At 41.2% G+C, this 15038-nt stretch overlaps 1 protein-coding gene across 5 annotated transcripts in view; it reads right to left on the bottom strand.

Moving 5' to 3' along the window:
* The window catches only part of TENM4 (teneurin transmembrane protein 4), a 600317-nt gene that overhangs the window by 335112 nt on the left and 250167 nt on the right, over positions 1 to 15038 (bottom strand). For all 5 annotated transcript variants that reach the window (XM_069016277.1, XM_069016269.1, XM_069016304.1 and 2 more), the window contains 2 exons: positions 13117 to 13405; positions 8394 to 8663 (listed from right to left, as the gene is read on the bottom strand). In XM_069016277.1, coding sequence (XP_068872378.1) covers positions 8394 to 8663; positions 13117 to 13339 — 493 coding nt within the window. In that variant the 5' untranslated portion in view covers positions 13340 to 13405. The remainder of the gene's footprint in view (positions 1 to 8393; positions 8664 to 13116; positions 13406 to 15038) is intronic.

Genomic DNA, 15038 nt, shown 5'->3' with positions numbered 1-15038 from the left:
GGGACACACCATACAGGAATAAAAAAAAGAAAATGGAAAGACTTCTTTTCCTCTAGGGACAAAGAGGCCAGCAGTGAGATAAATTAGCCCTAGAAATCAGTGGGAATTCCTTCACTGTGGAACAAAATCAAGATACTGATCACTAATGCTGCACTCAAAGTACTAAACTGATTAATCTCAGGTGCCTTTGCCTCTTAAATGGGGAGCAAAGATGCTGCTGGTTCCCTTTGCAGTGTAGCCAAAGGGACAATTGGCTCTCAAGTGGGTTGAAGCCTGTCTGAGAGGCAGTGATATCCTCATTTTCAAAGGCTGTTTTACACCCAGTGGGCAGGGAGTTGGTTGAATGAGGAGGGAGATAAGGGTCTGTTGTCCTAAACCAGTCAATCTACTGTCCCATCCAGGTAAATTTCTCTGAGACTCTTGTGAAGAAGTGAGGTGGTGACTCACCTATTCACTTTCAAGAAGTATCTCAGGACTAATATCTAAAAAGGACAGAAAAGATAAGAGGACAGAAAATATGAGGAATCCATCATCAAGAATGCCAGTGATTAGAAAGTTGGATCACAAGTAAGGAAGATGTAACAGCCTTCAAGGGAGCCATTTTTCAGTGGAAAATGTAGCATTTGATGGTCACACAGTTAAAAGTCTCCTCTTTAGGACTAATATTCTTCATAGGAAGATTAGTATCTTTACGGTTGGAGAGCCTGAAGGCACATTTCTTCTCCTGACCTTCACATTTCAAGGGATCACCAAATCTCTGAATATCTCTTTAAGGTGGATTCATAAATTACAATATCCCAACAATATCCACATACCATTAAAATGGGGATTTTTTTCGCACATCCTACCTGGAAAGGGGCAGTGTGAGAGTTCTGAGAAGCTGAGCTAAGGAAGGGTATTAGTGAAAATTCCCTTCCAGATGGGCTACTACTTTATGTAGTTCTTCATTAACTTCTGCAATTGATGATGGATCTTTAGTGATAAGGGTTCTGGCTAATTTTTATTTCAGGCTGAAACATCTTGTTAATGTTAAGGTTGCGACTGATGGAAGACAAGTGAAAGATGACAGCCAGCAGTTGTCTGATCTTGTCTTGGTAATTCTAATTTATTCTTGTTTTTCTTACTAAAAAGTCATAAGGGAAACTTAGTAAAGTTCAACTCATAATAAATTCTTTTTAATTATTATTTATTCTGAAAAATGTTTTGTCTTTTAAAAAAAATTCCCTTCTGAATTCTTTAGAATCTGAGTATTACATTTTTGCCTACATGGTTTGCAGAAGAAGCATTTCTGAAGCACACACTCATTTACTGGAAGTACTTTATAATGCACTGTTTAATTCAAAGGAGAAAAGAAAGAGATGATGTTGCTGCAACCACGGTAACAATATTAACAATAGAGTGGATGAAGCCTGAAAGGAAATTACTCAGCAAAGTACGGTAATAAAAAGAAAAGTCACCACGGATTATCAACTGGGGTATTAACAAATAATTTGTAATGCTGAGATTATACAGTAATTCTGGCACTGCTAATTGCACTGATATATTGAACTGTACTTTGGGCCAGTGATTTGGGTCAACATGATTTGGGAAACAGGAAGGTGAATGTAAAGGTGAATGTAAAGAAAACAGTAAAAATCCTTCCTCTGCAGAGAGTCAGAGCTATTTAGGAGAACCTTGCAAGGCACCTGGTAGAAAATAGAGACAACATTAGCAGAAGAGCTCTCACCAACTGAAGGGAACAAGGAAAACACACAGAAATAATTACTGTTTGTCTAAAGCTCTCTTAGCTGTTGTAAAACAGCTCTGAGGAGAAAATACTTTGAAAAAGCTGATGAAATGTGGCTTGATAATTGGGACAGCTTTCTGATTTATTAAGAAGACAAAATGGATATCAGAAAACTAGCAGTGAACAGCATATTGTGGCGTAGTTAAACAAAAGTATCAGGGTTTATACCACTCGGGTGTGTTGTTTTCAAAAAAAAAGACAGTTGCCACCATGCACCTAGGACCTGGTGTAACACTGCTGATGGCAGCAGGAGCCTTCAAAGGCTTTGGTGAGTTCTGTATCAGTCACCACTGAGTAAATGAAAGCATCAGTTATATTTTTTAACTACCTTGAAGAAATAAAATCATATAATTTCTTTGGTGTTCCTTGTTTGAAATACTTGTCTTTAATTATTTCCCGCTTTAATGCACCCCTGTGTTTCTAATATGTTCTATAAGCATTCAGTTCTATTGAGTCCTAATACCCTATGCAGTTTCTTAAGCACTCTTTCCAGCTAAAGTGATGGCTTAAGCAGTAGAAACACAGAATGTGGTGGTTATTGCAAGAAATGCTGTGTAAATCATGTATTATGTCAATTAAAATGGCTAAGAGTTGAGCCTGTGATAGTAGAGCAGGCAGAGCTTTCATGTAAGCTTTAAAGCTCCTGATTGTCACTATGCTTTAGTTTTACAAAAGCCTATGAGAATTTTCCAGAAAGGCAATTTATTTGATGAGAAAGCAAAAGTTAACTGTAACATATCCACTACCTTTCTAGTTAAGTTGGTAAGGCTCGGAGAGCATGTTTGGATATTGAGCTGGTTGTTTGCTCGGCAGTTTTAAAGTTCATTTAAATGCATCCCAGAACAGTAGTGACTAAAGGAAAAAAATCACAGCATGGTTTGGGTTGGAAGGAACCTCAAATGCCATCTAGCTCCAACCCCTGGGTTGCCCTGGGAAGGCAGGGACACCTTCTACTAGACCAGGTTGCTCACATCCGCATCCAGGCTGGCCATGAGCAATTCCAGGGATGGGACAGAAGAGGAAATTATTCCTCTTTGTAGGATGTGGGTCCAAAATGAATTGGTGCTCCTAATCTTTTCACCAGTGTCTGTATTACCGTAGTCACCATATCACTTTTGGCACTGACTGGTCCTTTCAGAGGTGAAGCTAAACATAAATGAACCATGAGATGAAACTGTTCATCCTAAAGAGAGATGAGCAACAGATGTGTGGTGGAAGTGTTGGGGTGATCAAACCTGTATCCAATTAATCATTAAATGGGTGATCTGAGTCCAGTAGTCAACACTTCTGCAAACACAGAAGGTGTGAAAAAGTTTTTGCAGGATGACATTTCCTACATAGTTTTGAATTGTGAAGATGGAAAGAAGCTGCACAGTGCAGTTTGACAGAAAAGGTCCTGCAGCTTGAATTTTGGCTTCCAGGGTGGTTAGATCTGGAATTTCAGTTCATGTCTACTAATCTCTCAGTGTGCTAAAGTCGCACTTCAGCAACACTTCTGCTGCAAGAATTTCTTTACATGATAGATCACAGTTGAGCATCTTCAACTCAGTTGAGCCATCTGATCTTGATCATCCTGTCTGTGAAATCCTTCTGGCCATTTGATACTGCCCACATTCTTCCAAGGAAGAGATGATGACAGAGAGAAACATCACTCCACTCCTCACAGCATTAATCACTGCTGACCTTTCTCTCTTGTTCCTTTTCATATTTAACCAACTACTTGCCTTGGTGGATATGAACACTGAGCCCAGATTACAACTAAAGTAAATACTTAGTTTGTCTTAGCTTCTTTGGAAGACTTGAAAGTTAAGCTGCACTGGTTTTTTGTTTGCTTGCTTGTTTGATTGTTTTTAAAGAAACTTTTAAAGGGCTGCAACTCCACTTTCACAAACACAAATTTAAAAAATGCTGTTGTAGACCCAGGTCTACAGTAACCCTGCAATGATTGTACTGAGTAAAACAGTAGCCCCATTTATCACATGAAAGGTAGAGGAAAAAGTGGTTTGGTTTTGTTGGTGGTGGGGGGGTTTTTTGGTTGGTTGGTTGGGTTTGTTTTGTTTGTTTGGTTTTTTTTTGTTTGTTTGTTTGGGTTTTTTTTGTTTGTGTTTTTGGTGGTTTTTTTTTTTGTGGGAAGGGATTTTGTATTGGAATATCTACACTGTTTCTGCCCATCTCTCAAATTCAAATCTGTCCAGGGATTACCAGCATGATTCATAACACTTTGGATGGATCTGGGTTAATATCTCTAATATCTCCAATACAGACCCAAAGGAAATAGTCACAGTCCCTTCCATAGGTGCTCACACACAAACACTGTCCATGTCCACTTATGTTAGGAGTCCCTTAGGCAGTACAAAAGCCCAGCCTGAACAAACCTGCACAGCCGCAGAGGAGGAAAGCATGAGCAATGCTGCAAGCACTGAAATTGGAGAAAGAGGGATGCTTGAGAGGCCAGCATGGAAAGCCACTCTGACTGAGACAGCATCTGGTCTAGACCTTTCTCAGCAGTTATTTGTCTAGTTTACACTTAAAAGCTTTTAGCACTGGAGTTCCTCAGACTCCTCTGATCTCCTCCAGTGCCAAACTGCTTTCAAACTGTTTATGAGGAGAGGAGACTCTAGATGCTGTCTTTTGAGTGTTTTTGTTATAGGCGATGCTCAGAAGATGGAATCAGATTGTTCTTGGAGATGCTCAGTGGGAGCACTGGAGTCGCAGTGGAAATCCATACTAGCTCTTAGGAGAAGAGTTGTTCACAGCAAACGTGTTCAGCTGCAGAACCAGGATACAGAGGCTGTGGCCTCTCCATTCTGATAAGACACTCAAAGTATAACTGAAAAAAGCCCTGAGTGACCCAGTCTGACCTCCAACTTAGCCCTGCTTTAAGAAGGAGAGGGACCAGAGGCTTTCAGCAATGCCTTGCAGTATAAATTATCCTGTGGTACTGTATTTTTATGATGGTGTTCTTATGACTAGAAGTTTTTTCGGTTGGGTTTTTTCTTTGTATGTGACTAAATTGCTGCAAAATAAGCCGTTTTCTGGAAGACTATTACCTTGTTCTTCTTCAGTGTGCTCTTCTCTATGGTAAACAATTGCTGGCTCAGTACAAATCCTGCCCAGGTTAGCTAAGGTACCGCCAGGAAACTCCAGGCTTCAGTCCAAATGACCACTTCAGGAACTTCTTTTGCTTGAATCAGTCTTGCTGAGAAATAATGCAGTCTGCTTTGGAAAGAAGTTCTCCTAACATCATTGCTAGACTTCCAGCAACCAGACTCCCCCCGTGTTTGGTTCTGAACTGTTAATGGGAGTTCACAGTTCCAGTTCAGATCATGATCATGCTGCAGAAACCCCTTAAACCATATAAAGTGCCTGCTACATCAGCAGCACAGAATGATGGCACTGTCCCCAGACAAGGTGCAGCAACTTGATCTGTGCCTCTGTCCTCTCCCTCTGCAAAGTGACCCTCCAGGTCAATGAAATGCACTGTCCACTGGGGGGGAAGCCATCGTGGCTCTTTGAGTGTGCAGGACCTGAGCTCAGGGCAATGCCAGAGTTATAACTCGACTCTTTGGTGAAAACAAACTCTTAACTTAGTAAAAGTGTTCAGTCTCCTGGAAGCATTCAACCTTCTAATGGAAGGTGTCCCTGCTCACAGCAGGGGCTTGGAACTAGATGATCTTTAAGGTTCCTTCCAAGCCAAACCATTCTGGGATTCTATGAAAGCCAGGGAACAGTTTAGATAAAGCTACACATGGCTTTCCATGCCAGCTACCTGTGCAAGTGATCTATGGACTGGAATATGCCATGGCACTTCACAGGTTTCCTTAATGACAGGGGTGGATTGTGACTGCATTTTCTGAGCAGCATATCTGTTCCTTCAAGGCATCAGCATTTCTGAAATAAAAACAAACCTACTTTTCAAGGGAGCCAGACCTCTCCTTTTCTAGGAACACAATAAATGTCTTGGCAGAATCATGCTTCGACAGCTTTGGATTTACAAACATCAGAAGTAAATTCTGATTATTTATTTTGGATAAATAATGAACAGCACAAAAATTGCTGACTTTGACCTTCATTGGAAAAGTTGGTTTAATGGGCCCCATAAGCTCTTCTATTGATGGCAGGTTCATAAAGTCCATATTGACTTCGGCTAAAGGCTATAACTTCTATCAATACTGTCAACAATTAATATTGACTCATAAAGGTATCCTGTAAACTGAGTCATAGCATTATGTTACTTTACGTTGCCATTAGCAAAATTTCATGTCTTCTTGAAAATGTTTCTCCTGTAAGTCTGGGTTTTCTCAAAATAGCCTGTGTGATAGCTAGCAGCCCAGAGAAACGCTGCTTATGTGGAGTGAGGAGGGAGGAACTGCCTTTGTGTTTGCCAGACAAAGCTTCTGAGAGGATCTCAGGCTTCATTTGCTCCTATAGCAGGTATCAGGCTGTGGGGGGTTTGTGCACAAAGGTTTCTCACACCTTTATCTGTGCCAAGCAATTAAAAAAAGAAAATGCTCAAATTCTGCATACGTATAAGACTTTTCCCTAACCTTCTTTTCTTTCTACCTTGCAACATTTGTTTGGATACATTTATACCACCAATTCAACTGCAGTCCCTACATTAAAGTGACCTTTTTCTCAGTTCTGGACCAGTTTTTCTGACTTGAACTTGCCTGATGTTTATGACATCTTCCCAGGGAAGTCTAAGCATCAGATGAAGCTCACCACCAGTACAGCTTTGATCTTAATATTTTCTTTCAATTTCCACCACCTCCTTTTTGTCAGTATGGACAGTACTATTACATACTGGACACCACAATAATCTAGGTTTCATTTCTGCTACATACTTTTTTTTTTAGTATGATACAGCCATTCTCATTAAAAACACCCAACATCTAAGACTGCAAATGCCAAGGCCCCAAAGAAACTCCTACATTTATACAGCACTGTATGCTCTCCACTTCTCATTTCCCTTTTTCTAGTTGCTATGAAGTGATGTTTCAAAGAATGGTTAGTGTGTCATTAACCTTAAGGGAAAAGGAATCGAAGGTTGTCTCCACCCTGGCATGAGTACTACTGCCTCTGTACTACTGTACTACTACTTTCAGCAAAGCCTTTCAAGGCATGTGAAGTTGCTAACATGTTGTTCCTAAAATAATTTCATTTGTAAGTGATCTGTAGGTACAAAGTTGCATTCGCAGGTGTAGAGATAACATTACAGAAAGCAGGGAAAAGGACTACAGCAGATAACGCAATTCTTCTCTCTTAAGAACAAAGGAAAAAAAAAAGACTAAAATCCTGTATTTTGCTTTTCTTAGTAGTCATGGAAAGAAAAATGTATGGGATAGGATCACAGCTGCTCATCCATCACCATGGAAAGCACAAAAGAGAGCTTTGGAGAGAGGAGAACAGTATGGAAGTGCAAGGTGCTTACTTTTGGCTGTTTTCTAGCGATTTCTTGTGAGTGCGCAAAACTTCGGTTGACCCTGATGATCCCTCTGATTTTTCATCAAAACACAAGGATCAGAAGGAAAACAATGTAACCTGACACTGTGTATCTGCTCATCAGACACTACACTAAGAATCTTAAAAATAGTACAGTAAAGATAACTCAAAAGGATTCTTCTGCATATCCTTTGAACAGAAGGCCATTTATCTTTGAACTCTGCTTAATGTATCATTATCTCTGAGCAGAAACTTAATAAGCTTCAACTGTAATTTTGTTGGAGTTAAACATAAAATCATGTGGGTGGTGTATGTGTCACTATGTCATGGCTTCCAGAGGAAAACTTATCATCATTTGTCACTATAATACTGTGGCAAAAAGCATGAAAAGAACAAGTGATGCAGTCATTTCACATGAGCTTTCTGTGCTGAGCACAAGTGCCCAATGACTTGTACACAGCAGCTATATTAAGAAGCAGGCTGTGCTATAATTGAATTAAAGGTGCAAAGGCATATAAGACTGGATGAACTCCTGGGTCAAGCTGCAATTGAATCAAAATCCCCTCTCCTTCTCCTACACTGCTTGGCAGAACTGCTGACCAAAAGGTTCACAGACCTACAAAAGGCATGCAGGAATCCCCGCAGCTGAGGACACAAAGTTACAGAGATAAAAAAATCTGTGACCTTCAGCTTTTATTTCGCACAAAGAAAAAGGCTTCTAAAAATATTTCACCATCGTTTTCCTTCAGAGAGCAGTCGGCCAATTTACATAAATGAAACGGCCCCTGTCAAGGAACCGGCAAGGAAGAGAAGAAAATTATCTGCCCAGAAAATCTGAGCAAAGATAAGAGCAGCATTGGCCAGGGGAGGGGAGATTTAAATGCCTTCCCTCTGAAAGGTTGCTGCAAAAAGCAGGGAGAGTATTACAGCTATTTAATGATCTCTGTCGCAGTGATAAATAAGTAGGAGCTTCTCCAGCAGTTCATTAACAAACACTCTGTAGGACAGTACAAAAGGCCACTACATGGGGCTGTTAGAAGAGTGTTTTCACGGAGTCTGATAAAAAACCCCAGCACAAGACCTAAGGAAGATTAAGGTGGAGTAGTAAGAAGAGTCATTCCTGGTAGAGCTCGAGACCGACAATGCATGCGCTGTCACCACTTACCGGTTTCAGTATTCTCATGCTCCGTGTCGGTGAGGGTGAGGTTGGAGTTGGCTCGGCTTGACAAGCAGGAGCTGCGTCCGGACTTGGTGTTGCGTCCCCAGAGCCTCACTGGGTGCTCGGGTGACATGACCACGTCTGCTTCCGTGTCGGCATCCGAGCCGGCACTGATGGAGTAGCCACAGTGAGGCAGCCCAATGTTGGTCCGGTACAAAGTCCCGTGTGTGGGTGTCACATCTTCAAGTCCCAGTTCTCGCAAAGAGAAATTGGCTCCTGTGAGAAAACACATTGGCCTGGTTATTCTTTAATAGGGCACAGTGCCATCTAGCACAAGTCAAGAGCAGAAGTGTTCATCCTCTACCTTTCATGTGGGGCACAGCAGTGTCACTGTAACACACAGCAACATCATACCAAAGATACCCCTCTTCTGTGATCTTTCTCAGTGTGAGACTGAGACCACAGAATCATAGAATCATTAAGGTTTTAAGATCCTCGAGTCCAACCATTACTCAGCACTTCCAAGTCCACCATGAGACAATGTCTCTAAGAACCTCATCTACACTTTTTTTCATAACAATTCCAGAGACGGTGATTCCTCCACTTCTGTAGGCAGCCTGTTCCAAACTTTGACCACTCTTTCAGTGAAGAAATTTTTCCTAATATCCAATCTCAACGCCCCCTGGTGTCACTTGAGGCCATTTCCTGTTGTCCCATTTCTTTCTACTTGGGAGAAGAGACTAGTCCCCACCTTAGAACAGCCTCTTTTCAAATATGCCAAGACTGAAAAGTGGCTGGAATCCTGCTTCTGGAACCTGACAAAAACTTGGGGCATGTTCAGTGAAATCATTAAATTTGAAAGAAAAAATGGATGTAGAAACGGTGCAATTCTTTAGGAGAGGCAAAAAGTAATCTTCATGTGAGAAAAGCAAAATGAGGCGTGCAATGATCAAAAGTCCTACCATACACCTGACAACTTCCCTACAACAGGCAATTTGAGAGAGTTCTGCTCATTGAAATTCCGGAAATTACATGCTGGGGATTTAAATTTCCTTTGGCGATTTCACTTTCCCCTTGCTGACCACTCACACCTTGACTCAGTTTAGCTATTCATTCTGATAGAGTCACAGCAGAGGTTATTTGGCTGCAAATAGATGCAATTGTTTAGCTGACTAAAAATACAACCTGAAAAGCGACTCTTGACTTCATGTCTAGTTGCCTGCAGAGCTTCAAAATCAGACTGAATTGATGTGAATATGGCTCCAAATATTAGCACACTTTGGAAAATTCCACAAAGAGGCTGGGGAGAGCAATTTTACTGCACCTTTATTTATTAATGTATGCATTTATTTTCCTTACATATATATTTCTTATATATTTTATATTTATATTTTAAATTGAAAAGATTTTGGCCACCCATGAGTGCCTTTAGCTGCACAGTGCATTTACACAGCTCAATGCACCCCTGCTTCTGTTATGCTATGCCTTGAATGGATGAAGGAACTGAGCAGTGTTTGCAGCTCAGGCATATTTCAACAAGATAAATCTGAACGCAAGATCTCCAGGAAATTCCAGGCACAAACCTTCCTTTGAACACTGAAATTCATATCTACTCATTATTGAAATCTGTTCATCAACTCTGGACCTCAAAGTTGTATCCAAAGCTGAATTATCATTTTCTCCTTTCTCAAGACCCCACAATCGTATGGTTCTTCTCACATTTCTATTTGTTGATGTCGAATATCACATGGTGGAAAATGCATATCCAGTAGAAATAGTCAGATTTCTACTTTTCCAGAGTATGGTTTCACATCTGTGGGAACACCCTAGCTTGTCCTTGAGCCCTGCTGCTTGAGGAAGGTCTCTCATATTAGACACACATGCATCAGATGACAGCTGGCCAAAAGTAGATGCTATTTTACTACATTTTTTTCATTCAGTTGACTTTACAGCCAATAGTGAACAGAGAGGAGACAATCAAATGCAAGGTGAATAATGGGACCGGACAACATTTTCATGTATAGCTCAGAGAAGAAACTGTTTGATGGCAGGAGAAAATAACTCTGGTTCAGCTGCTTACGGATCTGCAGCTGACAACACTCAAACTACATAAAGCATTCATGAACTTCACACCTTTTTAATTGACCAAACAAGATTAAAGCTTTCAGACAGACTGGACAGAAAAGATTGCTTGGGGCTCACACCTCTGTCCAACCCTAGGGCCTTGCTTGGGAAGCACAATGCGCACTTGTGGCAAAGTAATCCATTTAACATGACTGCAAAGTGGTATGAGAGACTGTCCTCTACAGTCTCATGGCAAGAGGAAGCAAATAAAATTGTCGTAAGTTATAAATGCTAGGAAGCAGCATCTCCCCAGAGACCTTGCTCTTCTCTTCTAGTTTTGACTTATGTGTAAGGCCATGGGTTTTTAAACCATCCCTTGTGGAGTACTTAAAAACATCTTTTGGTTTTCCTTGCGTGTTTGAGTCACTGATGGTGAATTCCACCTTCCTCTGAAACATGCCACACTCAGCATCATCAGGCACATCAATGTGCAGCATGACCGATGTTCTCCAGTAACAGCAGCTCATAAATTATGAAAAATGACTGCAACAATTAACTGAAAATCAAATTTATTTGCAATAAACAGCAGCAGATGCATTGATTTTCATATTCTATGTTCACTGTTGCCTTTTAAGCTGGAAGAACTCAAGTCAATAAAAGGAAGATAATAAATATCCAAGACTTTTTAATTCAGATCTGGTCTATTTTCTCCTGTGCTGACTTGCACATTTGCTGACACTCACTCTAGCTAAAACCATTTAAATGCTGACTTGTTTATTTACTGAATTTATTTGGTCAATTTGAAATGTTTCCCTCCTCTGCCTTCCAAACCAATGCAGGAGAGAAATTCACTTTGCCTTGTTGATGTCAAGCAGGCTAATAAGGCTTGGTTTCGGTTGGCCTGAAGCCAAGCAGCATCACAAAGTGAGGTCCATTCATGGCTTGCTGCCAGCGGAAAATGTGGCACAGAAAGTCTGGGATTTTTGTTAACACTCTTCAGGCCAGTTTTGGGACCCTCAGGATAAAGTGGGAGAAAGCTTTAAATTAAGCCATCTGTGATGGTTATATCAGAATCAGGACTGGTGCTCTGACATGGTTAATCCTAACTTCTCAATTAATTTCAGCAACTTAGACCAGTCATTTTTACTATTTCTTAGTACCCTCCAAAATTTTCCTAGGGAAGTGTGAACTTGTGTATAGAAAATTTACACTCCCTGTCAATAGACTGGGTTTTCAAGAAAAGTAATCTTCTGTGGGCTTCTTAGAAGTCTGTGGACCTTCATGGCCTGATGGACCTCCAAGTTGAAAACCGCTGACCTGGACTAATTCACATCTATCCTGCATGGTGAATATATTGTATGAAGTAAGCAAATGCAATGACCTAAAAAGTTTCCTTTTCTTTATAATGTCATACATTCCTTAGAGGGGATGAAGTACTTCAGAGCTGCTAAGAGGGAAACTGCTTTTATGATGTCACAGCATTACTTAAACAACTATTGGCCTTTTTGTTGATTATTGCCTGTTGCAGCTATCCTGAAACTCAAACACCGAAGCCATACGGACAAAAATACTTCTGCAAATCATTTTGCTTGTGTGTGCCTTGAAGATGAGTTTTGCACCAAAACCACAAGTGCATGATTTTTGAGGAGTGAAATTAAGCAGCCCCCAAGTTTAATGAGTGCAATTATATGCCTTTGGTTTGGGGAATCAGCTTCTCTACACTGCAGAGGATGTGCTCAGAGTACGCTGGGTTGGCTAATTTATGTTCATTTTCTGGAATGCAGCCTACTCTATTTGACTCACTTTGCCATTCTATACTTTCCTTGTAGGACTTCTAAAAACAATTTATGTGAAGTCCTAGTTGGAATCTGGACTACATCTCAACAAAAAAATGAAGATGAGTTTTCTAGTAGGGGTCAGAAATCTATCTCATGTAGGCAACAACAGCAGTGAAAATATAACTGTGCTGACTTCAGGGTAGCAATAAAAAAGAGAATATCTGGAATCTGTTAGAACTGTGGAGTCCATGATGACTCTTGAAATTCCTCATCTTCACAGATACTGTGACCCAGATTCACTAAATGTGCTCCTTTAAGTCCTGAAGTGGTTCCTAACTCCTCTAATATTGGAGCATGTCCCCAAGGCAAACCAAAAGGCCATGTGCAATGCCAAGAGGTTTCATCCCATCTGGAGCTCAGTTGCCTCCTTTCTTCCAGGGTTCTTGGGTTTTGCTGGAGACCAGCTGGATAGTGTGGACAGTGACACTCTCCCCTCATTGCCTTCTGCCTCAGCATGACAGAGCAGACACGTGGCATGGTGAAAGGTCTCCTGAGCAGGCAGGAACTTTCCATGCCATGTCAGTACTGTACAGCACATGCACAGAGTGTCTAGTCTCATGGTGGGAACAGGCGAAGTGCTGCTGGAGACAGAATGACTAAGACATAGAAAATGTGTAAGTGCTAATGAACATGGGGTATGGGTATGCCACTTAAGGACACTGGGCTGCACACAGTGTCTGTGCAATACAGTGAAAATGATCCCTGCTGCTCTCTTTAAATCTTGCTTTTGGCCTTGGAGTCTTTCAACAGTAGCCTCCCACCCAGCTCCAGCTCTCAGCTGATTCCCTCACGCTGCTTTACAGCCACATCTGCTGAAAAGCACCCACCTGCTCGGCAGAACTCATCAGCCTCCTGGTGCACCATGTCTTTGACCCGATTGCTGTAGGTCAGCCTGGAGTCTTGATCATAAGCCTTCAGGGTCTCGCTGGAGCTGTAGGACTTCTGGGGTGCCTTGCTGTCCTCGCTCTCGGCTGAGGAGCTGGTGTAGCGGCGCTCAGTGTCGCGGCGCCGAGTCAGAGATCGATACGGTTTCCTTTCTTTTACATCCATGGCACCCTTGTCTGAGTACTCAACATTAAAATAATGACGTCCGTGTGATGGTCAGATTGCAATAACCTGAAAGAGAGAATAAAAAAATTCATGCCTTTGGTCCTTCAACGGCTAATTAGCCTTCTTTGTACATTCCTGCACTGAAGAAAAGGGATGTTACTTAATGGATTGCAGAAAAACCCTCTTAGAACAATTACCAATAAAAAGCAAGTCTCAATTACATGTGACTCATTTAATAATTGCCACTGCTAACAGGACACATACACGCAGCAACCTGCATCTGTCTGGACTGGGCATGCACTTGAGAATTTGAAACTGATTGTGATATTGTGGGTCTTCTTTCCATGGGAAGTGATTCAGACACCTCCAGGAGGCATGTATTCATCACTCACCTAATCTCTGGGACATCAGGTAACACTGAAATGCTTCTGCTTGGGCAGCTGGAGGACTTTGGAAAAATGCTGTCCTGCGGTTAAAAAGTGTTTTCATAGATCATGAGGTTAGAACATATGAAAAAAAGACTGAGACAGTGTAAGAAGGCAAGTGGGAAGGGAGATGGAGAAAGGAAGAATGAAGGAGTGAAATATGGATGGAAATGGAATAAAAATGTCTTCCTTTTCAGAGGGCTCATCTTTAGTCAGCTGGAAATATATTAGAACTTAAGCAGAGCTGAGAAATTGTAAATAAATGATAGTGTTCTGCTTCATGTAACAACATGGCCTGGGATTTATTTCTGTGGAAAAACCAATGTATATGTGCACTGCTATGCAAGCATATACATCTGCACACAGAGAAAGCAGATATCAGGAATAAAACGTATTAAAAGTATTTTTGTCAAAATAATTAATAAATGGTATTTTTACTTCAAGTTTATTAAATGTGGCAGAAGTCACAGAAAAAATAAAGGCAATGGCCTGCATTGAGATGATAAAATATATTTTTTAATATCTAAACTGGGTTAGTAGGAAAGATAATAAAATCCACAAACCAAATATGGAAAATCTGTAATTGTGGGCTGAGCTTCTCAGAAACTGAGTCCTCCTGACTGCTAAAGAACAGAAGTTGAGTCTCTAAATGCCACCCCAGGATATTGTTGTTTATCATCAGCATTTAAAAAACAGAAAGCAAAAGGTTCAGAAAGAACCTATCAGTTCTTGGTCTTTTTCATAGCAAATACATATGGAAATGTATGGCAGAGACTGAATCACATTCTGTTGGCATTTCTTTCTTGAAAGGCTAAACCCTGAATGTACTAATGAAATGTTACTCCTCCATGACTCAGACCCTAGCCTTGCTTCAGATGCTGTGCCCTGGATTTCAGAGAGTAACAGAATGCTAGAATAGTTGGGGTTGGAAGGAACCTTGAAGATCATCTAGTTCCAATCCCCTGCCATGGGTAGGGACACATTCCACTAGACCAGATTGCTCCAAGCCCCATCCAATCAGGCCTTGAACACTTCCAGGGATGGGGCATCCACAGCTTCTCTGGGGAGCCTTTGCCAGTGCCTCACCACCCTCACAGTAAAGAATTTATTCCAGATATCTAATCTACACCTGCCCTCACACAGCTGTGGTGCAGTAGTTGAGGACGGATGTGCCGTGAGATTTGTAGGTCAGTTTAAAGGGATGTGATGTAACGCAGCATTTGTGGGTTATAAAACTCAGTGTGTGAAGGATGGAAGACTCTCAGCACAAGTTC

Source organism: Aphelocoma coerulescens, chromosome 1 (assembly GCF_041296385.1).
Source record: "Aphelocoma coerulescens isolate FSJ_1873_10779 chromosome 1, UR_Acoe_1.0, whole genome shotgun sequence".
NCBI lineage: Eukaryota > Metazoa > Chordata > Aves > Passeriformes > Corvidae > Aphelocoma > Aphelocoma coerulescens.
The sequence above is the reverse complement of the archived record's forward strand: the minus strand, read 5'-3'. Positions and strand labels throughout refer to the sequence as shown.